This window comes from Pyrenophora tritici-repentis, chromosome 3 (assembly GCF_003171515.1).
Source record: "Pyrenophora tritici-repentis strain M4 chromosome 3, whole genome shotgun sequence".
In the NCBI taxonomy this organism is placed as follows: domain Eukaryota; kingdom Fungi; phylum Ascomycota; class Dothideomycetes; order Pleosporales; family Pleosporaceae; genus Pyrenophora; species Pyrenophora tritici-repentis.
Genome location: NC_089392.1, coordinates 1268286 through 1292337, shown reverse-complemented (window position 1 = coordinate 1292337; position 24052 = coordinate 1268286). Strand labels below are relative to the sequence as shown.

Genomic DNA, 24052 nt, shown 5'->3' with positions numbered 1-24052 from the left:
GCAGTTCCAAATAAATCACAAAACCATGATCCACATCGTGGCGTATCCCATGACTATCCCGTAGCTATCGGCGCGTACAATTTTTTTCTAAATGGATATAGGACGACTTATAGTTGTGGATCAAACGAACGATGGCCTTGGAGTTCGTTTGGTGCAACAGCCAGGCAATGGCCAAGATTCTTGGTTCCTATAGAATCCTCTTCGTATAGGTACGCCACATCCTGCAGTAATGAGTATGGACTTTGCGCCTGCATGCAGGATTCCGGACCCCGCACGACCAAGCGGCATTGAGTTTACGCTAAGACACGGCTGCTGTCTAGAAGCAGGCCGTCGAACGTCTCCTGCAGTTTCTGGGCGCAAACGATGACCGGCACTGGAAATAGGGATATGATGATAACATACAGACGGAAGGTTGCATGTGTCTCTCACGGTCAGCAACGGCACTGTAACCCGTCGGGAGGGTGCCTTCCAATGCGTGTCATTGAAAAGCTGCATCCAGACCGTTCGTACCGGTAAAGTGTTGCACTAAAGGAAATACGAGCAGGCACGAATTGGCTGCTATAGTCCGACAAATAAACAAGTGGAGTAAGGACAGAGCTGATTGAGAGTAACCTGAACAGGATGGATCACGCGCACGTGGATAGAATAAGCGACCGCGGCTGTACCCAGAACCTCAACGTCTGCTTGTCAGTGGCAAAAACAGCCGATGGATCGCAGAAGCCTCTGGTGCTGAAACGGGTTTTTGTTATTTATCATGGATCGAGGTTAAGATTGTGTAAAAATCGCGTAGGTGATGGTCCACCCTATCCCCCTTGGCAGGAACAAGCGCCGCTGCTATGCCTAAAGGAGCAAGACGTGAAACACTATGTCGAGCGTCCTCATCCAGGAACAGCAGAACCTCCATCGCGGTCTTGCGCCAACGGTGCCCCGAGACTCCACCCACCACTCGCGTCTTGCTGTTTCGAAACAACAAGGCCGAGTCCGTATCCGCATGTACGCGACCTGGCCTCACTGAGGCTCGCTCGCATTGGTCCGGGGCATAGCCAGGGGTTACCACTGAGCTCCTGCCGTCGGGAATCATGACTAACATGCCTGTCGCACAGCGGTCTCCAGGCGCTGAGTCTGGATGTACTAAGGCGGAAGGCAGATGAGTCTGCCGGTAATTATGGTCCAGCCATCAGTGATTGATTTAAAGGCTGAACGCCGCTCATTGTGGAAGAGGGCATCACTTCTCGTGACGCACACCCTCCTGACAAGCTAGCCTTCGTCGACATTCTTTCTACATTCATTTGCTTGTGCCCGAAAACGCAGGATCGTCTTTCTTCTTTGAGCTTCTTTGTTGTCAATCAGGGAAATCTTTCCAAACGCTTCTTGCAGTCACAGAAGGACATTGTCAAACGCAGACTCATATACACTGTCACTTCTGCATTCACAACGTTTAACCTTCTCCAGGGTCATTATCTGATCCTATAACATTCTTTCATTTCAATTACGGTCCTGCCTTACCAACATACAACCAAACACCACGATGTACATCAAGACTCTCTCTGTGCTCGCCCTGGTTGGCGCTGCTCAGGCTCATATGAGCATGTACTATCCAGCTCCCTTGGGTGGAGCTCCAGGCATCAACCGCCAATCGAAAACACTTGACCCCGAGTTCAACTTTCCCCTCGGCTGCTGCGGTCCCGACGGTGGTGACAGCAGACCTTCACCTGGTATCTGCCGCGGTCATCTAGACAAGTACGATACCGAGAAGGCGAGCGTTACATGGAAGTCTGGCCAAGATGCCCACTTCCAGCTTACTAATTACGACTACGATCCGGCGGCGCCCGGCGGCACACACTCGGGAGGCTCTTGTCAGGTAGGGTTCTCTTTGGATAAGGGCAAGACGTGGAAGATGGCTGCTTCGTATCACGGTGCTTGTCCTCACGCAACAGAGGATGGCTCACCCGAAGCTCAGACTTTCGATTTCAAGGTTCCTACTGGAATGCCTGCAGGCGACGCTCTATTCGGGTGGGTGTGGCTGAATCGCGAGCATGAGGCCTTTGTGAATTGTGCCAAGGTTAACATCGCTGCCGACTCTGGCACTGAGCCCAGCAAGCCTTCTCAATCCGCGACTCAGCCCAAACCACCAGCATACTCTCCAACTAAACCCAAAGAGACCCCCGCGCCGCAGGTGCCTCAGCCCCAGCAACCCTCAGTTGTCACTGTTACGAATGTGGTGGCAACCACGATCTACCAACCGTACGAGCCATCAGCGATTCCTACCAGCGAGGCTGAACAACCTGACAACTCCTATGGTAACTCATGGAAGTGGGGACGCCCTCACCCGCAAGTCAAGCCAAACACTCGCCGCTATGATGTTGACGGTTCCCGCTGCGACTGCCGCCGCGATGAGCTCACTCTGGCCGCACGCTGCACTTGTGACTCGCCCGACAAAGCCATCGAACGCAAGGCTCTTCGCCTACACCGCCGTACCTTTTACAGGCGTACGGATGCTTGTGACTGGAAGACTGCCCCCAAGATGGAGGTCTCATACTATACTACCGACGCCAAGTGCGCGGCCGGCGCGAAGGACCGTGTGCCTGAGAGCGACGACTTTGAGCTTGCCTGGGATGTCAACTGTGGTGTAGTCGCTGGTATAAGCGAGTACAAGATCAAGACCTTCAGCTGCGACATGTACGGTTAAACGGCATGTGGTCGGGCCTCTAAAAGTGACCGGAAGCTTCGTTTAACGGTACATAACTCTTTCTCTTCTTCACACTCGTTCATCACGTTCCTGGACGCTGGTTGTTGTGTTTCTACTTCTTCTTGGACCTCGATAGTCTTATGACTCTTCTCTCTTATACGCTTTTGTACTGCATATGAATCGTCGATCGGTTCGCATATACTATACTCGGAGGAAGGCCTCTATTTATGTTTCTCATGCTTTTATGACGGTTAGGATAGGTCGATATTTGAACAAAACGTTTACACAGTTTGGTGTATTTGTATTACGACGGAAAACAATTCAACAATTTCGAGAATCAAAATGGATTTTACATCATTCAGATCACCAAGGAAGACTTTATATGAATTTGTGACTCATGTTTCCATTTCACTGACTACTCAAGGCTTCCAGCTGGCCTTCTTGCGCGACACATGCACCATTTAAGCAATATCATGTCTCCAAGTCGTGATGCCGAGCAATATCGGGTGTTGATGACCAGATCTAAGACGCCTGACCTCCTTTGCGTCCGGCTTCCTTGGCTTTCTCACTGCCGGGCTCGAAGTTGCCAGATGAGGCCTTGCCGCCCTTGGAAGCGATCTCGCGCTATTTAGCATGTTAGTAAATATTGAGATAAGTTGTGAGAGCGATGCGTATACCTGTTTGTCGGCATCCATGGAAGCAAAGCCACCGCTGTGAGAGTGCTCTCCGCCTTTCTGGGCCGCGGCCTTGACTTCTTCCTTGGGGCGGTTGGCGAAGTTGCCGGGGTTGTCGTTGCCAGACATGATGATGATGTTCAGTTGGTGAATTTGGTAGAGTTTTGAGATTGTAGTAGTTGTGAGATTGGAGACGATGTTGTGATGATTGATGTAGAACAGCTGACGCTCGACAGGTGAGTCTTTATATGCACCTTTTCTCAGGACCAGGACCATATCGCGTGTCGTCAGTACATCGTCAGTGCCATTTATGATTTACCATGATGAAATCGCATCTTTGTTTGACAACAAGGGTCTCTCACGTAATCCCGGGTCGAGACTACATCACACTTTGCTCAATCCTCATTATATTCGGTTAGTCACATTGTTTCCCGCTTCCCCACTGTTACACTGCATATAGCAAAACGTTCTTTCTAGAACGCCAGTTATGTCATCAAGGCGTCTGGTTGACATATCATAGTTGTTGCTCGTACAACGAGGCTTCATTGAGAGACTGCCGACCACGACGTATCCATTTCGTTAGCTGCTAGCACGGACGCGTCTCAGGTACAATCGCGTTGATGATCGGGTATCGAGCGGTGGTGGATGCCCTTATGCAAGGGGCGGGCTGGAAATGAAAGGCAGAGGGACGCGGGGTATTGAAGACAACTTTTCCTAGGCAGAGCCAAGAGACGATTTCGCCAGATCAAACCGCCATTCGTCTATCACAGTCTTTTTGGACTTCCTCACACTGTATATCCGCTACAATGTCGGCCACATCACCAAACCAGGACGCTGCCCCAAGTTACGACCGCGATGCCATCGTAGCCAGCATAGCGCGATACTACGAGCTCCTCTCCAAAATGGTATCGATAAAGCCAAAAGACATTGCATACGCCGGACAAGGCGGGCGTTCCGATAGCATGCTCTCGCTTTCGAAGTTACGTCTTCTGGGCTTCAACGAGCGAATGATTGACTTTATCCGCCACGTCCCTTTCTCACACAGCAGCGACAGACCCGCGTTTCCCTACACGACGACCCGAAACTACTACACGAATCTCTTCCGTTACCCCGAGGAAGACTATATGCTCGAAGATCCCCACCGGACGGAAATGTGGCCGTTTCCCGGAGTGCGGATTCCATAGGGCGTTGTTCCATTATCGCATCCTATCGAGGCGGCTGGTCTGGAGACGTGGTGGATGCTGGATACTAACAATGGTAAGTCTGAATGCGAACAATTCGACAAGTGGTTTTTGGTGTAGTTCTACGGCCTTTTTGTTGGTTTCTAATTCGATACTTTTTACCGTAGGCGAGCTTACTCCTCATGGCCCGTCTACTGAGTGGGAAGTACCAGAAGATGAGGAATGGCGTACATCTTCCCCCATGCCTACGACTGCCTATTTTGAAGGCTTGTGTGAGGACCTGATATCGCTGAAAATGATACCAGTTCCTGGAGGTCCTGGTTGGGATTATTGGGAGATTTGGACAGTCCCCGAAGGTGGACATCTGGAAGATCGTAGCTCCCATAATCATGCCTTTTTGACATGGACTAACGTGAGTTTAGAGCATTTTCCTGTTACTTCCCTGGCGTCCGCGGAGTGGAGTGTTGTTACGCAATGGAACTCTGGTACAGACAAACTAACAAGACCAGGAAGCCAAGACTATCTATCCTCGGTGCCACTGGCCTGATTTACGCTATTTCCAGCGCGCAAGATGTCGTCGCCTCCTGCTTGATTTGCGAAAAGGATTCGAGGCGTATGAGCGGGAGGGAAAAGCAATGTCACCCCGTCTTCCAGCTTCCACGGGAGACACAGAGAAAAGGCCGCCCACGCCACCCGTTCTAGAGCTAGAGGAGGGTTATCTAGACCTATACTCTCCACCTTCTCGCATTCTAGATGATTAAAAGAAGAGAAGTTAAGCATGCTTCAAGCTTCAAGCTTCAAGCTTCAATACGTCTATTATCTTCCATACCCACCTAGAAAGACCACCACTACAGACTAATTAAGACGGCATATTTATTACTACTACGTTATAGCTATTGCCCCTTCCTTTAGCTTCTACAAAAGAATCCTAAAGAAATAACCATCTACACTACTAGTTCTAGACTACTAAAGGATTAAATGCTAAAACCTCTCCTCTCTACTATCTCGTGTTTGCTCGTGGTATAGTAGGCTACCTTCACAACTGTATTAGGATATCACAAATTTCGGTCGCGCACATAGAAAGTGTGGTGTTTTGCCGGAAAAAAGGTGTGCAAGATGAAGGAGCAGCGCCCAGAATCACATCTTTTGAATATTACACCGGCAAGCGTGGCAGATGCAAAGGGAATATGATCATCGAAGCTTAAGTTGCGAGATTCAGGTGACCTGAGAAACAACGGGCGGTCGATTTAGTAGAGAAACGTGAGTTAGAGAAGTGTAAAAAAAGCAGGTTGGTCATAGGGTATGTGCAATGGATAAATTGCTGATTTACTACTCATCTAGCGATCGGAATAGCACATGTGCACACTGTTGTGGGAAGCGAGCTCCTATTGGATCTCTATAAGGCATATTTCGTGGTCACTCAAGAGAAATCATTGTCTATACCACCTTCGGGGACGTTTTACATGTATCCGAGAAAATCGCCTCTTGGCTGTTTACAACCGGAACGTTCATTTCTCGAAAACGGCTGGAACACTTCCACTTCATGGTCCAGGGATAGTCTTTAGAATCTCCGCTTGCCGTTCCAGGATATAAGGCGTAAGGGCGAAGAACAACTAGAATCAAACAAGTTTGGAACAAATCACAAGTACAAGTACACTGGAGATTTGTGAGTTCTGTACATTGATAGCTACGAGTATTAGATACACTAATCAATTTGAATTACATAGAAGCGAACCTGATTATCCATCCGTTCGCAATCTTGACAAGCACCCAATGTGACAATCTTAAACCATTAATTCATCTTCAGAAAGCATCTAAGCCTTCCAGAAGCCACCTCCCAACCACCTGTTGAGCATCTCGAGCGACGCCTCAGGCTGGTCGTATGGGACCATGTGGCCACCAGCATGGAGCCTCATGAAGGTGAAGTTGCCGCTGGACTTGACCTGACCAACAGTCTTGCCATCGCCATCGATCTTAAAGTCCTCCATCTTGGCCTGGTTGTAGGCCTTGGCACCGGGCCACTCAAGAGCCTCAGTCCAAGCCTTGTTACCGAGCCAGTTGCAGATGTAGTCGGCATCACCAGCGTAGATGAGTACGGGGATCTTCTCGAGGATTCCGGGGACGACGCGGTGGAAGGGCTTCATCCAGTCACCCTGGAGAAGGAAGTTGCGGTTGATGTCAAAGTTGCAGGACTCGTAATTGGAGACCTCAGCACCGACAGCCTTCATGACCTCCTTCTTGTTGAGGTATCCCTGTATCCAGTCAAGCTCATCGTAGCAGAGCGAGTTGCTACCGCAGGGCTTGCGGACATCGTAGACGTTCTGGCCAGTGCGCTGGTAAGGACCGATCATGGCGTTGTTGCAGTAGATGGAGGCAGGCACACAAGACCAGACAGACTCGGAGTTGTAGCAGTTCTCAATGAGGCTGGCGCAACGAGGGTAGGCGTTGTCCATGGCTTTGCACTGAGACTCATCGAGAACAGCAGGCCAGCCACCCTCACCGCAGGCCATGGGGCGGTAGTACTCGTACTGAGTAAGACCGTCTGTCAGACCGTTACCGATGAGAACGGACTGGAGGTTGATGTTGCGGTTCTTGTGGGACAGAATCTCAGAGGCAAAGACGGGAATGTAGTGACCGGCGTACGACTCGCCAGAGATGTGGAAGCTCTGGTGGGAGTACTCTGGGAATTGTTTGAAGAAGAGGGTGAGCAGGGCATAGATGTCCTTGCCGGCAGCAACAGTGTTGCTCACTGAGCCGCTCGAGTATGAGTATCCGACATTGACGGGCTGGTCAAGGAAGATGACGGAAGCGTTGCTGTTCCACGAGTAGGGGTTGTGCTTGATCTTCTGGTCCTTTGTGATGGAGGCAGGTCCGAGCTCCATGAAGAGACCAGTGAGCGATGAGCAGCCGGGTCCGCCATTGAGCCAAAGCACTACGGGGTCGTTCTTGGGGTCATTGCGCGACTCGAAGAACCCTGGGATTTGTTAGATGGGGAGTCGTGGGTGGTGGTCATTGGGGTACTCACAGTAGAACAAGTGCTTGTCCTCCTCCTCGTCATCGAGGTAGCCGGAGTACTGCTTGACCTTGTCGACACCGAGTACGCTGGGGTCTACCTTCTTGGCCCTCAAGCTATACTGCTCGAGCTTGCCGTCGATCTCGCGCTCCTTCTCGCCCTTTTCGTTCTCGACCCAGACGCTCTGGATGTCGGCGCCCTTGATGATGTGGTCCCACTCGCTGTCCTGCTTGCGCGTGTGCGGCTTGGGCTCGCTGAAAAAGGCCGCCTTTTCGAAGCTCTCGGGGAACATCATGGCGATCTCGTCCCAGGTGGCACGAGCCTCGCCCGTGAGGGACTTGAGGCTCTCCTCAAGGTTCTGGAGAGGCTTGGTCCATGAAGACTCCTTGAGCTCGCTGAACGAGTCGGGGAACTTGAGGATTTGCTGCTGCTGAGCAGCGGCGGCTCCGATGAGGAGCGCCGAAGTGGCTACCTTCATGATGGCGGCGCTGTGCTGAGCTTCCGGAGCTCTAGCAGACGCTTGAAAGCTGATAAAGAGCGCTTCTACGTTTTAATGAAGAAGCACTGGATGATGGAGATGATGGGGATGATGGGGGAGGAGAGGGATGAAAGTGGAGAGAGATGGGATGGAGACGGTGTGAGAAAGAGAGAGGTATGGGTAGCTCTTGTGGAGGAGGCGCGACTTGTCTAGGCAACGGAGCATGACGCACGCCAGTAGCTACAGCTTATCGGAGTGGCTGGCGCGTCCGAGCGCGTGCATCACATGGGCTTAGCGTTTCACGATAACCTTAGCCGGCGCATCTGGCAGGGCAGCCGGCTCCGCAGCGACCTAATCAAAGACATCAACCCACGTTTGCAGCCCCATTCCGCTGCATTCGAAATGGATAGCTTGCGTGGCGCGCTGTCTGGGGTGGAAGCTAAGTTCCGGGCCCTTGCATGTTCCGAATGAGGACTAGCGCGCTTTGGAATCATAGTGAGTGAACCTGCGCATGTCAGTGACAGCCGGACCCCACCAAAATGTTAACCAACTTTTGCAACTCGCGCTCAACACCCCCTAGTCTTCCACGACTTTGTAAAATAGAACCTCCGTAATCAGCGAATATGCCCGTCGGAATCAATCAGCCGTCTAACCAGATCAAGCTCACCAATGTATCCCTGGTGCGCATGAAGAAAGGTGCGCCGACCCCGCCGAACCACCCCTCCCGTCTGCCCCAAACTGCTAACACAAGCTCAGGCAAGAAGCGCTTCGAAATCGCCTGCTACAAGAACAAGGTCCTTGAGTGGCGCACCAAGAATGAAAAGGATCTCTCCAACGTGCTGCAAATCGAAAACGTCTTCCTCAACGTCTCAAAGGGCCAAGTCGCGCCCAAAGCCGATCTCGAAAAGGCCTTCCCCAAGAAGTCGCTCGAGGAGATTATCATAGATATCCTGGATCATGGAGAACTTCAGGTAGGCGAGAAGGAGAGAAATGCCGAACTCGAGCGCACCAAGAATGAGGTCATCGATATCGTGGCGGGAAAACTCGTAGACCCCAAGACGAAGCGCGTATACACGACAGGCATGATTGAAAAGGCGCTAGATCAGCTCAGTTCGGCCGCCGCAACACAGCAGGGAGAGAAGGACAAGGGAGAGAGCAAGGAAGATGGCGAGGACAAGGGCAAGGCAAAGGAGCTGCCAAAATGGACTGGCATTGTTACCAACAAGTCGTCCAAGTCGCAGGCACTTTTTGCTATGAAGGCGCTCATTGCGCACCAGCCCATACCCGTCGCCCGAATGCAGATGAAGCTGCGCGTTACATGCCCTACGTCCGTCCTCAAGCAAGCCATTAAAACCGCACCCAAAGCGCAACCCGGTACCGAGGAAAAGGGGTCAAGCGGAACAGTCAAGGATGCGATACTGGGCTTCATGGAGAAGATTGAAAGCCAAGATACTCTGGGTGCTGAGTGGGAGGCAGTGGGTCTAGTCGAGCCCGGAGCTTTCAAGGGCTTGAACGAACTAATCGAGGGCCAGACAAAGGGCAGGGGCAATGTAGAGGTCCTGGAGATGGCTGTTGGCGCCGACGAGTGAGTGATGACTCGAGACACACGCCTCGCGCAAGACGCCCGTCCTCACGTGTACCGCACAAGAGACAAACAGTCTAGGAACAGCGCTCATGTCCGCCGAGAGAAAAGCGCTTGCCCCTTTCGAATTGCAACGCGCACGACAACTACCGCCTCGTCACCCCAGGATGGATAGGGTGTACCACTGCCCCATCATTGCCCAGCGCAACCATTCGTAGAGCCTATCGAAGCGATTCATATGTGTATATCTGCATACACAGCACATTGCCGTTCGTAGGCATAAAACTAGCTTTCCAAGATAATTTAGACAAGCCTTCCATGCATCTGCATTACTCAACACATGCCATCCATGTAATACAGCCTCACCGTTCCATCTCTGTTTCTTCACGTAACATGCTTGAAATCCGCCAATAACTTACCCTGAACTGTCGCCAATGCTGCGTCTCACAACTTCGATATGTATTGGGCGAAGAGTAGAGCCAACCATGTCTGGACATCTGTTCTCCCTCTTCTCACTTGCTGCAGTACGCCACGCACGATAAGCCGGGTACGTGATACGGCAGTTCAAAGGCTTCTTCTTGTGCCTCGGCCCCGAGGTATTGGAACGGTATTTTTAGCAATGAGAGATGTGCGAGCAAATGGGATGTTGGCGGATGGAATAAAGGGGGTTTTGACACTGTAATGTTTTACATTTCGTACTGATCATAAGTCGTGATAGTGAATCGTTCAATGAAGTCGTGCTGGCTTGTTCCTGGCTACCTGCAAGAACCAGAAGGGAAAGTCATAAGTCGTGAACACATACCGTACCATACCATACCGTGCGTCGTGAAAACATGACCATTGTAAACGCCTTCCATCATGCTCCCAGGAAAAACAAAGGAACGTAGAACAACACTCCAAGCGCGACCCACAATAACCAGCACAGCAGACGTCATCAATCCCACCACCGTCTAACCCCCACCCTCCCATTATCACTCAGAATCCCCAACACCTCGGCACTACTCGTCTGCACGCCCCAAACCCGCTCAATTGGATCCGCGATATCCATCCAGCACAAGCCCCTCACATCGTACATATCCAGCACCACACGCACCAGCCACGGCGAATACATTTTGGAGCTCGTATCCTGGTATAAGAACGGGGACGTGGGCTCAAACTCGACAATATCGCTCGCACTGTGCGTTTCGGCGGGAGGATGGCTGCGACGACTACTCCGTCGCGACGCCGACGATGCTGATATAGGGGATGATGACACTGCGCTGTGGAAGCTCGTCGTAGTAGGCGATGAGGACGGACTACTATTATTACTGCTGCTTGACTCGGTGTCCGATTCCTCCTCCTCGTCATCGCTCATCTTGGTGTTGAGCGGGGAGAGCATCACACCGAGAGGTCGCATAACCTTTTCCGCAACAGCTTTGATAGCTTCGTAGCTGCTCAGCGTCTTGATGGCGCCCGTGGATTTGGAAAAGGGCGAGTAGTGCTCAATTGGTGTGGTACTGCTCCGCGAGCCGCCAGAGCCAGGGGAATCGAACGACTGGGATCGGATTCGCACTTTGGGCGAGGGCGTACGCGGCATCATTGCTAAGGAATACATTGTCGCCATCCTGAAGTATAGCACAGCACACGCAACAAAGGGGCCGTGGTAAAAGAAGGGGGAGACGAGACAGGAGGGGGAATGCGGGCAACGACGCCAGAGCAAAAAGTGAGATGAGAACAGGCCCTACGCCTGCGGCCTAAGGGGGGCAGCAATGTCGCCGGGTGGAAGTAAGGCTTATATGAACAAAGTAACTCAGGCTGCAAGCATGGCCTGTTTGCTGGCCCTGCATACCAAAATCTGCAACCATGCCGCGCCCACTACAGAAGAATTGCAGGCTTTCCGAGGCTGGCGCAGCCAGGAAAAAAGCTCACTTTGCGGGGAAGTGCGGTACCACTGCCATTGGGTAAGATGACGATAAAGAGACTGACGCCGACCGTCGGGCAAGCTTGATGCTGCAGCATGCATGGGAAACAGCTCACTCCACACTTAGCGCCTGCACCCGATTTGCGCACCGTCGGGATTGGTGTATCGGAGGAGTGCGCACCATGCCAACTTGTACTTGCCTGTGGGCACCCGAGTCAGCGCCGGTGTAATGGTCGTGTAATCATGTTCCATGTGGGTGCGATTCATACACTGCTTGCGTAGACCTCCTATCCAGGTAAAGTGCTGCAAGCTTAGACGCCGTTAGCGGATCGTCCCGATCTGCCTACCTCTGGTACATGAGAATCAAAAGTCAGAAGACCATAGTGCATCGTGAAGTGGATCCAAACAAGCATTGATGATTGTGTGACGTGGTGCACGCAGTGTGGCCGCACACGCCACGGTAGTCCCATTTACCAGTCACTAGCCGACTTGGGCGCCACACAGCGAGCGGGCCGGTGCTATGGGAAGCAAAAGCAACGAACAGATGTTGGAACAGGTCGAAATTTGAATGTGTGATTTTTGGTACAGGCTGTATTCGGCCAACCCTAACCATGCCGCATCACGTCACCTCATATCGTGCATTGCCGCATGAAGTGTAAGCGTGAAAGCCAATGAAAGCCGTTTGATAAACACCGTAAGTGCACCACCCCATTTCGTAAAGGCATGTTCCTGCCCAAGCTGCCCAGCGCAAGCGAAAACCTTTAACCCTTCTTCTTGGAGACACCGACGGTTCGGCCACGGCGACCAGTGGTCTTTGAGTGCTGACCACGGACACGGAGGCCCCAGTAGTGACGGAGACCACGGTGAGCACGGATCTTCTTCAAGCGCTCGAGGTCGTCACGGAGCTTGGAGGCAACACCGTTGGCGAGGACCTGGCTGTTCTTGCCGTCGACGATATCGCGCTGCCTGTTGAGGAACCAAGAGGGAATCTTGTCTGTGAAATTGTCAGTGAAGGAGCCTGTGGGTTCGGGGCGACTGAAACCTACACTGGAGGGGGTTCTGGATGATGGTGACGATACGCTCAAGCTCTTCGGAGGTGAGGTCACCAGCGCGCTTGGTAAGATCGACATCGGCTTTCTTGCAGACCAAGTTGGAGTATCGGCGACCGACACCAGTAATCTTGGTCAAGGCGTACATGACCTTCTGCTTTCCATCGACGTTTGTGTTCAACAAACGGATGATGTATTGGAAGCTGGTCAAGTCAGCACTGCTCTGACGGTACGCAATGGCCTCGAGATTGCACGCCGCGCTTCCCTGTCGTTGAACCTAACAACTTCCGCAATTCACCCCTCCAGTAAAACAGCATGACGGGTTTATTTCTTCGAATTCATTGGTTTCCGAGATTTCCATATGGATCCTTCCTTGTCACCTCATTTGACCCATTTCCTTCTCTTGCCACATGCTGCTACACTGAAAGGGCGAATCGCGGTGGTGGATGGCGCACGGCGGAGATATCGATGTGGGAACGATGGTGGACATTTGGGAGTCCTGGTTTGTTGTTTATACGTACTTGGACTTCTCTCCGGAGACGAGCGCTATAACATTGTCAGCATGTCTGTACCATGCACCTCTCATTTTCCATCATTGCAACCCCTCCTCCCGCGCCGGGCACGATACTCTCGGCGCTGGAACAGAAACAGTCGCAACAAATGAAATATGTTGACCAGGGATGGCTGTACTTACACATGATGGCGGCTTGTCGTGCGTCGTCGATGTGGTGTTGGCGATGCTCTTGAGGATGCGAGACGAATTTTGAGATTGTAAGCGTGTGGGCCAAGATGCTGTGTGTAGTCCGAGCGTCCACGCTAACTTGTTCAGGTCAGGGCTCCTGCCACCCCAACATCCTTTTCAGGGCTCCGAATGTCTTCTGAAAGACGTCTTCTTGCGCTGCTTCCTGGCAGTGTGAATAGTTGCGATTGCATCATCTCGCCCCAGGACTCTCACCGTATGCTTCACCGCTCTTGTCTCTCACCGTCCGTTTGTTCAATTTACCCATCACCAAGGATCGCAGGCTGTGCATGCACACTGAAGCCAGAACCAGGCTGCGTAGCGAGGCACGCGCGCTCGCAATGTGCTTCCCGCAACAAGAGCTTGCAGAGGCATGACATAGTTCGCATAGATGATCCCGCGTCATTTCCGAAAGCGTTGCTTGGACTACCAGGCTGACGCCTTCAGCCGCACGTTAAAGTCGCGCGACAAGCGCTCAAGATGCTACAGAACGATTTGCGAACACCTATCCATGCCGATGGGCTTTTTGGGCTTCGACAACCCTTGTCTTCAGGTCATACGGATTGAACCTATACTTGCATCCATGGTCTTGTGTCTCTAAGTAATGCCGAGCTTGATGCGGTGCTGCTGCCGCAAATCTTTCCTCTACCCGCCCATCTCATGTCTCTTCGTCATTACCCATGTAGGTTCTTTCTATTGTACATCCTCATAAGCAAAGGAGATTTAAATGACACATTGGTACTGTCCGATTCGTTTCTCTCTCTAAAAGATTGACCCATAAACTTCATCGATCCGTGTTCTTCTATGACGGTGTGGCAGCTAGGTATGTCACGATGCCGCGATTTAGCCCCCGGTCCATAAGCCTCCACAGGTTCCTGGGGGCGAAGCTCACTCACTGCGCCACACTTACCGCTCAACAAACCTCCAGCATGTCTACACTCAGTTTGCAGGTGCCTAGAAGCAAACGCAAATTAGTAACTGGGTCCGTTAAATTTCAGCCTCATGCTGCTAGGCATATTAAGAGGATTCGGACGCCCGTTCTGTACGACGGGTATTCGACAACCTCATCTCGACCCAATTCGGAATCCTTCAACATTGACCATACGATACCGAGCAATATATATATCCTACAAATCGCTCTCACCTGCAGGTGCCCTAACATCGGCTCCAGAATTACGCTTAATTCCATGCATCCAGCGAAGGACGCTCCAGGCCACTACAGTCGTGGAAGCGAACTCTACGCTTAGCCAGGGCCGACACCTGGACTCAATTTCTCCAGGATGACTTCCCGGACTCCCAGCTTTATAGCTCCGCTTAGCAATGACCATGGACCTTCCGCTGTTACGAATCCTGTCTTCGAGCTCGCCAGACAGGATACAGCGTCGTCTACCGGCAGCGCAACTCAGTTGCCTCCAGGCTATTGGGCAATGAACCTCAGTGGAAACTGTCCCAGCTGCCATCACCACCACAGATCTCTTCGTATGCGCGTCCGCGTATCAGGCGACTCTACTCAATTCGGCAATGTTCACTGCGAAAAGTGCCACAGGCTGTGGTTAGCCTTTGGACAAATCAATACTACACGCCTCTCCCTGTTGTCTACCATGAGTATAGAGCCACCACCCCTGGAGTCTGAGTTTCGCGCTGCCCTCATTCATATTATACGAGCTGCTACTCCCATTGCCGCATTGTCGCCCACTCTCACAGCGATCCCAGAAGCGACCTCGTCTGTTCCATCGCGAGAGACATCTGTCCGCTCAACCACTCGTGTTGGCCTTCACGGGCCCCCAACAACAACTGAGAATGAACCTGGATTAACACCTATGGCTCTTATCGAAAGTGTGTCTGGATTGCGCAATGCCAAGACTCATACAGAACATAGGCAGACACAAAAGAGCAACCGTTTTGGTGCCAAAGGTTCTCACTTTCTGCGCCATATCAAGCAGAGAATTGTTTCGAAGCTGCCCAATCGTGGCTCATGGTTTGTTAGGAAAAAATCCATGCCAGAGCAGCATCAAGGAGCGCACGAGTCTTTGACTACCAACGTCCAACCTCCTTCATTGCACTCCACAGCCTGTGACGACAATACAAACTCATCCGTAACACTCGAAACTGGACCTGTAGCCAATCCACCTAATATCTGCGATGGAGCAAGTACCTCTGCCGATGCGTTAGCTTCTCTCAAAGCCCTGGACCCACACGTATTGCAGCCTTTGCCTGCTCATCAGCTGTTCGAATGGGGCCGTGAACAAATCACAGGGTTCAAAGCGCTTCCGGATTGTCCAACGAACCCGCCTGCTATGGTCGACAACGAGACTCAGATTAGTGTCCCAGATTGTTTGCAATTGACTCTGGATCCTTACTCTCAACGTCGTTTCTCTTTGGCCCATATAGGTGGCTGGCTTGGTAGCGACGAGCACTTGGACTCAATTCGTGGGAGTAACGCTACAATCGCTACACACCCCCTCAGTATAAGCGAAACTCGGTTTTCAGAAGCTGAAACTATCGCCGAAACCACGCGTGGATCCCGAGAGCACCGCCCCCATTCTCTCAACTTGGCTATGCAGGCCAATTTGAACAGAGCAGAGGTTCGCAGATCAATCGAGTCGACCACTACCGGCGGTGCTGTCAGAAGTATAGCTACAGGGAGGCGTGCCGACAATGTTCTACCGCGTACATCGATGCACCGAACATCATCAGTCTATGATACGGAGCCTCCAACTCCCCGCCAAGTTCGGTTCGAAGATGAGAGAGAGTCTGAGAGCGATCACGAGGACCACCACTCGCTCCCCGAGTCGCCCCGAACACCCTTTACGACAGCATAGATATCTGGATGGAAACACAACAGCTTTTGCAGTATTTCGGTCGCAAGAGAGTGAGGTGATTGTCTCCCTGCACTCTTTTCATTGAGTTATGTGGTTTCTATCAGGTAAATCATCAGTCCTTACTGTCATGATACGCTCTTTTCGGTTGTCCCCAAATTAATACGACATTCGTTACTTTCTTGCCATCGCTCCTTACTCTTAGTTTACATGTTGTTTGGATACCCTCTTTTTACGGCAGCTACATCCTATGATATCACTCATGATGTACGATGAGATGTAGATGTCCAGTCGCTTTTGAGGTTTTCCGGACGTACGAAAATATAAATTTCTGTCGTTACACTCTTCAGTGTCTTGAAGTTCGACCATTTCTTCACATATTCATGGGAATATCTTACCTCACGAAGAGTATCAGTCGTGACCCTGTCTCGATGAGGCCCTTTGACTTTATCGGAGACTGAATGGTTACGAAGGCTGTCAGTGATCAATGAATTCCGGGGTATTATACTCATGTACTAACCAGAATAATGAATATCTGCGTGTACCAGCAGGATCCACTCACGAGGCACTGTGGTACATCAGGCTGCTCTGCCTATTACCCACCGAACTACAGCAGAGCACTCACAACTCTGCTCCTGACTCTACACAACCCATCGAGTTCACTCACTCCAATCTCGTATCAATCATGCATCAATGCCTAGAGCCTGCGGCGCAAGCCTTCCTTGCATCCTCCAAACCCCTCGTATGCAGCATCTGCAGCGAGACCTTCGACCCAGCCGACCACATCGTCGTCGAGGTTCAAGGATGCCGTCACGTCTTTGGCCAAGCATGCTTCCGTAAAAATCAACAACCGCATACATGACAAGTGGCCCACATGCCGCAGCCCATTGTACGATCAAAACGTCGTCGGTCGACAGCATTCGAGACGGTCACTGGGGTACCAATTCATGTTGTGTTCCGTATTGAAGACAATGTCAAAGATGTTTATGGCTGTAGAAGCTCGCGTTCATGTTAAGTGAGTTGATAATTCAAGAAAACATTTCGCAATTGCTACAAACAAGGTATCAAACATGCAAGAACCAAACAATCTCCTCTGTTCCCTCAGATTCATGGTACTTTTACCAGTCATCAATCATATCATTAAATTCCTCACTCTCAACGTCCATGACCTTCCTCGCAGCCTCGCTCCCACTGACAGGCAGCATTTCCAAACCGTCTCCTTCATCATCACCTTCCTTCCGTTTGAATTGCTCCGGCACCTCCTCCGGATCCAACAAGCCGACTTGGAACAGCACACTAGCCTGATCCCAGTAGACCCTTTCACTCCACACTTTGCCCGCTCTGAACCCCACGATGCTTACCACAACGATTTCAACTTTCTGGTTTGTTGGGGGCACACCTGGAAGAATCCAGTGCATCTGGCACGTGTGTTTGAAGTTGATGTAGAGCTCGTCTACTACGCGATCGGCACCAGTGGTGCGTGAGATGAGGCGCATGTGGAGTGAAGGCGGCGAGGTTTTGAGGAAGTAGTCGCGGTAGAAGCGTTTTAGGTCGGGAAGACCTGAGGCACCTGTCATGGTGGGAGTGAAGTTTATAAAGGGTGTAGGTGCTTTGGTGTAGGTGTCGAGCAGTTTATCGACGGATTTGCCGCGGTATTTTTCTGTTCGGTGTTAGTCACTAGGAGAAGAACATGATGTAGCACATCGACATACGCTCTTCGTTTTCCTCCCAAACTCTCTCCAAATCAACTTCAGCACTGAAACCCTTCCTGACTGTGCTCAAACTCCTGCTCCAAGCCAGCGCATCGGCGACTGCATCATACTCGTCCAAATCGTGCTCGGCAAATCCGGCTTCTACACCCTCGTAGGTGAAGCATGGATATACGATTTTATCTTGCAGTCCGCCTGCGCCAATGCCCGGTGTAACACGCTTTTGTACCGTTTTCCGCTTACCCTGTATACCAAGGACTTCTGGCCGACGTACCACGCCAACGGTAGATTCGTTACCAGGCAGTCCTTCCGGAAGATGTACGAGTACTCGAAAGGATGACGTAAAGCGATGTCGGGTATCGGGAATGGAGGTTGGGTAATAAGCGATCAGAGAACAGAGTTTGGAGGTTGCGGTTTTGGGCTCGGAGAAGACGTCGAGGCATACCGCTGCTGCATCCCCAAAGGCTACAGAACGATAGTCAGCGCATACTTCAGGAGATTTTGGCGCATAGTAGGCACACATGTACCATGCGCCGGGGTGCGAAAGGATCATATACCTACGATCGCGTACCGCTCCCCAATGCCCATACCGTCGCCCAACTTATAGAGCGTCTGTACGTACTGCTTTCCGCCTTTGCCCATGGGAATATATTCCACGATGAAGCCTTCGTCCCGCCATGCCTTCATAGTCTCAATATCGAACTCCTGGTCTTCAGACGTGATGTACAGCATAGGTGTGCTGCTGCGAAATGATAGCCAGCCATTACGGTCGGCAAGGAATTGTTGCGCCATGTGGTCGTTGTCGTCGTCGTTGTGTGCGACACAGTCGTTACCGGAGTCGCGATGTGCGTACGCAACGCTTATAGGGGTCCACTATTAGCAATTGTGGCTTTGCCGTATTTGTTTTGGTGTCGTCCGGTGACCTTTGGGACGTTTACTGGGGAAGGTTCCCAATGCGGAATCAATGTTGAGCAGTGTGCGGGCTTGCCGAGGCATAATAGCGAAAAATATATGCAACACAACGGCGCATCGTCGGCGTGGGCTCACCAAGAACCCTGCTGGATGGTAGTTCCAAGTTACATCAGGGGCCCAGTGGAGTTTGGGCGGAATTCTCCATTGCCGATGACGTAGCGAACCTGAGTCTCCTTTGGGTTTAGACTTGATACGAAGCGACGAGATGTCGCCAAGAACCCTCCTCAACACCATGCCACTTTTTGTGCGAACAGACGTATATCTTTTCTCCGGCATCTAGCTACTACTCAGATAACATATGCTTGCCTATTCTATGAATGACGAGAGCCGCGCTATCTGCGACATCAACCAGTGGTGGTATCCTTCTGATGCATAAGATTATAAATCCGATTTCTCAGTTGCGATTCATGTTCTGCCTAATTCTGAATTACAATATTGAGATGATCTTGTGTGTGCGCTTCGAATTTAGTACCAACTCTGGTACCGTAGTATACTCAACCTAACGAGCCTTAAAACTACCGCACCTAAACGACTTTAAACAATTATAGCGACCTCCCAGCGTGGTGAGCGTAAAAAAAATTTCGCACTGATTGTTATGCGAATGCCAACTGTCAAAATTCAAGACCCCACCCATCTTGTTGCTCACCTGGAGCCCACATGCTCGCCCATTCCGCCTCCTTAATCTCTGTGTGGAAGGCCGTGGTATTCGTCACGATCCCACCATATAGGACGTTTTGCATGTGTCTACCCTCATGGACACGATTACGACCAGAAGCCACCTTAGTTTCTGGCTTTATCGGCGCGCTATGCCACCGTATGTCCAACTCCCTACGGCCTGGAAACCCGCGATAATGATGCATCATGGAGTCCATGAAAGAATGGGTCGTGAATGAATGAGTGGCAGCAGCTCTTGGTAACATTCGTATTGGAATTCGACCACAGGGTAACGCTTTCCAGAAACTACCATGTTCTTCAACTGCAATGTGAATGCTAAGTGGCGATGCATTATTTATGAGTGACTGTGGAGAGACGCGTCTAAATGCCAATGACCGTGGGTGGTGAAGTGTTTCCCTAGGAGCGGCCTTGATGAGAGCGTCATAAAGGCATTTACTGACTTTTTGGCCGATCGGGAGGACCGAGATGTAAGAGATAATATAGGCCAGATGCTCCATGAACCATTGGTTAGGATTTGGAAGTGTGATGAATCTTATGGGAGCGTTATTGATCCTGCGTAGGATACGGCGAATGATGAATTTTGCCTCGCAGTGGATCTGTCGACATGTAGAAAGAATAGCGCAGCCCATGAAGGTGTCGTGCACTAGTTTTGCGGTATTTTGGACCAATCTCGCGCTGTCCAGCCCGAATGAGCAGCGGAAGTAATGATGCGTAGTCTTGACGGGGAGACGCTCGTAGACCATGAGACGTAACTCTTTGGGCAGGTCAAGAAAGCGGAACGGTGGTGTATATGCCATTTTGAAGTGCTGATATGTACTGCGCGGTTTTGCTGCGTAGTACAGAGTGCGTGGAAAACAGGCAGAAAGTCGGAGTCCCCAAATCTGAAGAGGTTTGAGAAAGATGAGTAAGAAAAACTAGTCCTTTATGCATGCCGTTTCTACCCAAAATCAGTTGTAGTACAGGCCAGCGGTACCGTGGTAGACTATTAATTTTCGTCCCCTACGGATGTGCGCACGACTTGGCCTAACCTAAATTTTGTGAGTATTATGACCTCCCTCACTAGCAAGGGGTTCTCTTCAACCGTAAATTTGCTGCGTTGATGTAATCATTTGAGGATTTCTGGATGCGGTAGTTTTGGGGGGGTACCTCGGGTCGACTGTACCATGGTACCAGTGTCGCTAACGTAAGACTTCCTTCACCCAATTACATAGTTAATCAGAAGTACCTTCTCCCACTATCGTCTTACCTGAACCCTAGTCTCCCTACTATCCCTGCTGAAAAATGGTGCCCTTCATTCAGCGCTACCGGCTGCAACACGTCTCTTAGCCGAATTGTATGCCGCTATTTATTCGTTGTAGAATGAATGCATTCGCCGTCTTCGGGCCTTATTCCAAATTACAACATCACGAAAGAAGTTCAGTGTTGTCTGTTGTCTTTTCGCGGGGGACATTGCGCTGACGGACTCTTTGCTTTACAATAGATAATTAATAATTAAAAGACAGGAAATGAATCTTGAAATTGACCAGCCGAGGAAAACTGCAGCGACCTCATCCCCTACCGGTTCCGTTTCATGCCGTCGCGTTGAAGCGCTGAGGACCATGACATACCAACCAAGCGTTATCCACAAGTGCCACCCGGCGTACAAAGGCATCATAGAACTCAAGGTTCTTCCGCATGATCTTGACGGTCTACATGTAGTATTAGCTAGGTCTCCGTATAGGACCTGACGTACTGACTCGCTTGCAATGATTCCGCAACGGTGCCTCTAGAATCTCTTGATTCTCCATCTTCTTCATTTTCAGCCATTCTTCAGGAGTACCCATGAAGTAATAGTTCAGCTGTTCTGAAAAGACATCATCGCTTTCGTCTTCGAGTAAACTGAAGAAGTTGTAGCCAAAGACCTTGATCTTGACCTTGGTATCGCGAAGAGCGAGATAAAAGGGTCTGATGGTTTCGAGAACACGGAACAGCGCGCCACTGTACTGTATACTCGAGTTCAAATAGATTTCGATGCACATTCCTCCACGGTCTTTCAACATCAGTAGGCTTTGCATGCAGTCTTTCAGGGCTTCATAGTCAATTACCCAGCCAATGTACCCCTCTTCAATCTTGACAGTAAGGCGTCTGATAGTTTTTGCGACTGAACAGGGCATAGTGCCAACTGTTTCGCGTTCAAGATGAGCACGTACGCAGCGATAGTCGATCTCGGCGCCTATCAATGTTCGAAAGTACAGTGCTGCGGCCTCTGATGCGAATTCGGCACCCACCACGGCGGCGTTGGCGAATTGTGGCACAAGAATCTCCGGCATCTCCATGCTAGTTTGACCTAGGTGCTTCTTCCTTGGTGAGGACGAAAGACTCTCGTCCATGTCGCGAACACGTTTTTTGGTCCAAAGATAACCGAGACTGAGACTCGTCAGCCATTCGCAATGTATGTAAGACAATAGATGACGTACATTTGATCTCGAAGTTCGCGCGGTGGAAGGTGCTCGATGATTATGGCTGATAAGGATGAAAGCTGAATGTCTGCACACACTGCAGCGACTCTGTTAATTTCACTAGAGATGCTTAGCGATGTCATCATGAAGCTTAAAGCACTGGAAGTTACCTATCGTTGTCTTCCAATGCTTTCATCAGACAAAACAGCTCCGTGTCGTTCTTTATGACATGGTCTCGGCCTCGTTTAGTGAACATGGGGTCGACCTGTCGGATGTAATCGCTGTCTTCATCATCGCTATCACGACTCCATCCCCGGTCACTATCATCATCGGTCCAGCCATCGCGCTGCAGGTCAAATAAATGTGCATCCTGGTTCCGGTAGATTCTGGTGTGAAAGGGGCCGCCTCGACTGTAATTCTCCGCAAAAAGCTTTTTCTTGCCCTCGTAGATACTGTGAGATTTAGCAGGAGCACTGTGGGCAAGATGTAAGTTGAACGTACTCCAGCTTGAGCTTCCCGTGTTGGTCCATGAGTCTGTTGCATACAATTAGCATGCTGCGACCGAACACATTCCTTTCTTCTTACGCCCTTCCCATCTTGTAGAGGTCCAGCAGCTGACCCCGCTTAGTCGCATTAAGACCCCAAAACCGGTGGTCGGTCGTCATTTTCATCGCACTTCATGAGATCAGCAAGATGCGATGCATTATCATGTTATCGACTCCTTACCTGCGCGGTTGCTCAGCCATTGAAAGTTCAGAGCCTGACGGCTGCAATGCTGTTGTTCGTTCTATCACAGAATCGTAAACAGATAAACAAACAAATAGAAAATACAGAGGGGAAGGTACGCTAATGTATGCTGTGCCGGCCTAGGCACCAGCGTGACATGATTGGCCTACGCGAGATGCGGGGTGAGCGCGTGATCACATGATTATCCTTCTGCCTAGGACATTTGCAACTCCAAAGCATCCTCCAACAGCAAATATAGACAATACCGGGCCTATAAACGAGATTATGAAACTACGGGAGATATGTGCTGTGAACTGGCTCCAGATGCACCCGAGCCTGCTCTTACTCCACAGCAAATCATGCAGACGCACCTACGGATGCGTCAGGAGTTCTTTATAGACTTCTCCACGACATATATGTTAATAGGCCCCAAATACATGTCTTCGGCTTCGTTAATAGAAGACCTGGTTGATGATGTTAGGTACCAGGATCTTGTTGTAGTAATGCCCGGCTAAAAGGTTTAGGAGGTCGGGCAGAGGCTGCTCGCGCGGGTGTGCGTTTGAGAGGGCTGCTTGAACAACAAGCGAATAGGACTCTGTATACACGCAATGAAATAAGGCCTCGCGATAAATAATGCCTTCAAAATTCTGTCAGTAGAGTCAGCATGTTATCAAAGTCAAAACCACATCGTTACCGGTAGGCAGGTGGACGTGCCTCCTTCCAAAACCTCTGCCACGGCCACTTCCTCGCCGAATACCAACATCCAAAAACCAGATTGGAGCATACACTGCGTCCACCACGCGCCAACACCGCGCCAACACAACCGTGTCGAACGTTTCGCTTGCCCATGCCCCATCATCCCACGTTTCACGCCAAGCCTCAGATCACGACATAGCGCCGATTTCCTTTCTCACACACAACATCCGTAGACCTGTCTAAGTTTACCCTACCCACTACCCTGAAATTCCAACAATCATTATCATAGCCCGTACATCCGTTCCCTGTTTCGCGGCTGCACCAGTATCCGTTTCGCATCCTCCTCTGATCCCAAGTAGCTTGCTGCGCCACACCCTAGACCGTCACCAACAACGGTACCTAGGTGCAGACCGTCTCAGGTACGGTGTCAAGTCAAGCTTTTCTTTGGCTGGGATTTAAGGTTGCGCCATTTCTGGGCGGCACACGGCGACAGCGGAGGAAGATGCACCGCCCCATACGGTAACACGGGATATAAGCGTTAGGGTGAATAAATAGGTGGATCGCTAACCGATACGATACGGCTGTACGCCCAACCGTAACGAAAATGGCTCCGGGAAGTCTGTGGGCGCGACGCGAACTGTTATGGTTCGCTTGATCAGAAGCAATAGTGGTGGCGCTAAGTGTCTGGATATAGACGAGACGAGATGTTTCG

At 50.9% G+C, this 24052-nt stretch overlaps 12 protein-coding genes across 12 annotated transcripts; 6 read left to right on the top strand and 6 right to left on the bottom strand.

The window, feature by feature from the left end:
* Window positions 1–865: 865 nt before the first annotated feature.
* Window positions 866–1188, top strand: PtrM4_078660 (uncharacterized protein; the record flags this gene model as incomplete). Its single annotated transcript, XM_001940761.1, has 2 exons — window positions 866–993; window positions 1104–1188. The coding sequence occupies 2 exons, from the start codon at window positions 866–868 to the stop codon at window positions 1186–1188; spliced, it is 213 nt and encodes a 70-aa protein (XP_001940796.1).
* A 340-nt stretch (window positions 1189–1528) lies between these two features.
* On the top strand, window positions 1529–2689 carry PtrM4_078650 (uncharacterized protein; the record flags this gene model as incomplete). Its single annotated transcript, XM_001940760.1, has 1 exon — window positions 1529–2689. The coding sequence occupies one exon, from the start codon at window positions 1529–1531 to the stop codon at window positions 2687–2689; it is 1161 nt and encodes a 386-aa protein (XP_001940795.1).
* Window positions 2690–3211: 522 nt separating this feature from the next.
* On the bottom strand, window positions 3212–3492 carry PtrM4_078640 (GsiB, General stress protein; the record flags this gene model as incomplete). The annotated part of the gene is made up of 2 exons (XM_001940759.1): window positions 3212–3313; window positions 3367–3492. The coding sequence occupies 2 exons, from the start codon at window positions 3490–3492 to the stop codon at window positions 3212–3214; spliced, it is 228 nt and encodes a 75-aa protein (XP_001940794.1).
* A 677-nt stretch (window positions 3493–4169) lies between these two features.
* PtrM4_078630 (uncharacterized protein) lies at window positions 4170–4966 on the top strand (the record flags this gene model as incomplete). Its single annotated transcript, XM_066106351.1, has 3 exons — window positions 4170–4516; window positions 4626–4918; window positions 4962–4966. 3 exons carry the CDS (start codon window positions 4170–4172, stop codon window positions 4964–4966), a joined length of 645 nt encoding a protein of 214 aa, XP_065963289.1.
* Window positions 4967–6358: 1392 nt separating this feature from the next.
* Window positions 6359–8035, bottom strand: PtrM4_078620 (Carboxypeptidase C (cathepsin A); the record flags this gene model as incomplete). The annotated part of the gene is made up of 2 exons (XM_001940757.2): window positions 6359–7518; window positions 7570–8035. The coding sequence occupies 2 exons, from the start codon at window positions 8033–8035 to the stop codon at window positions 6359–6361; spliced, it is 1626 nt and encodes a 541-aa protein (XP_001940792.1).
* A 623-nt stretch (window positions 8036–8658) lies between these two features.
* Window positions 8659–9121, top strand: PtrM4_078610 (uncharacterized protein; the record flags this gene model as incomplete). The annotated part of the gene is made up of 3 exons (XM_066106350.1): window positions 8659–8731; window positions 8792–9054; window positions 9116–9121. 3 exons carry the CDS (start codon window positions 8659–8661, stop codon window positions 9119–9121), a joined length of 342 nt encoding a protein of 113 aa, XP_065963288.1.
* A 167-nt stretch (window positions 9122–9288) lies between these two features.
* Window positions 9289–9624, top strand: PtrM4_078600 (uncharacterized protein; the record flags this gene model as incomplete). The annotated part of the gene is made up of 1 exon (XM_066106349.1): window positions 9289–9624. The coding sequence occupies one exon, from the start codon at window positions 9289–9291 to the stop codon at window positions 9622–9624; it is 336 nt and encodes a 111-aa protein (XP_065963287.1).
* Window positions 9625–10551: 927 nt separating this feature from the next.
* On the bottom strand, window positions 10552–11193 carry PtrM4_078590 (Extensin-2 domain containing protein; the record flags this gene model as incomplete). The annotated part of the gene is made up of 1 exon (XM_001940755.2): window positions 10552–11193. The coding sequence occupies one exon, from the start codon at window positions 11191–11193 to the stop codon at window positions 10552–10554; it is 642 nt and encodes a 213-aa protein (XP_001940790.1).
* Window positions 11194–12278: 1085 nt separating this feature from the next.
* Window positions 12279–13264, bottom strand: PtrM4_078580 (40S ribosomal protein uS13; the record flags this gene model as incomplete). Its single annotated transcript, XM_001940754.2, has 4 exons — window positions 12279–12511; window positions 12564–12769; window positions 13088–13112; window positions 13261–13264. The coding sequence occupies 4 exons, from the start codon at window positions 13262–13264 to the stop codon at window positions 12279–12281; spliced, it is 468 nt and encodes a 155-aa protein (XP_001940789.1).
* Window positions 13265–14585: 1321 nt separating this feature from the next.
* On the top strand, window positions 14586–16127 carry PtrM4_078570 (uncharacterized protein; the record flags this gene model as incomplete). The annotated part of the gene is made up of 1 exon (XM_001940753.1): window positions 14586–16127. One exon carries the CDS (start codon window positions 14586–14588, stop codon window positions 16125–16127), a length of 1542 nt encoding a protein of 513 aa, XP_001940788.1.
* A 1115-nt stretch (window positions 16128–17242) lies between these two features.
* On the bottom strand, window positions 17243–18625 carry PtrM4_078560 (uncharacterized protein; the record flags this gene model as incomplete). Its single annotated transcript, XM_001940752.1, has 3 exons — window positions 17243–17784; window positions 17837–18298; window positions 18391–18625. 3 exons carry the CDS (start codon window positions 18623–18625, stop codon window positions 17243–17245), a joined length of 1239 nt encoding a protein of 412 aa, XP_001940787.1.
* A 2423-nt stretch (window positions 18626–21048) lies between these two features.
* Window positions 21049–22448, bottom strand: PtrM4_078550 (uncharacterized protein; the record flags this gene model as incomplete). The annotated part of the gene is made up of 5 exons (XM_066106348.1): window positions 21049–21168; window positions 21217–21886; window positions 21937–22038; window positions 22089–22370; window positions 22420–22448. The coding sequence occupies 5 exons, from the start codon at window positions 22446–22448 to the stop codon at window positions 21049–21051; spliced, it is 1203 nt and encodes a 400-aa protein (XP_065963286.1).
* Window positions 22449–24052: the final 1604 nt, after the last annotated feature.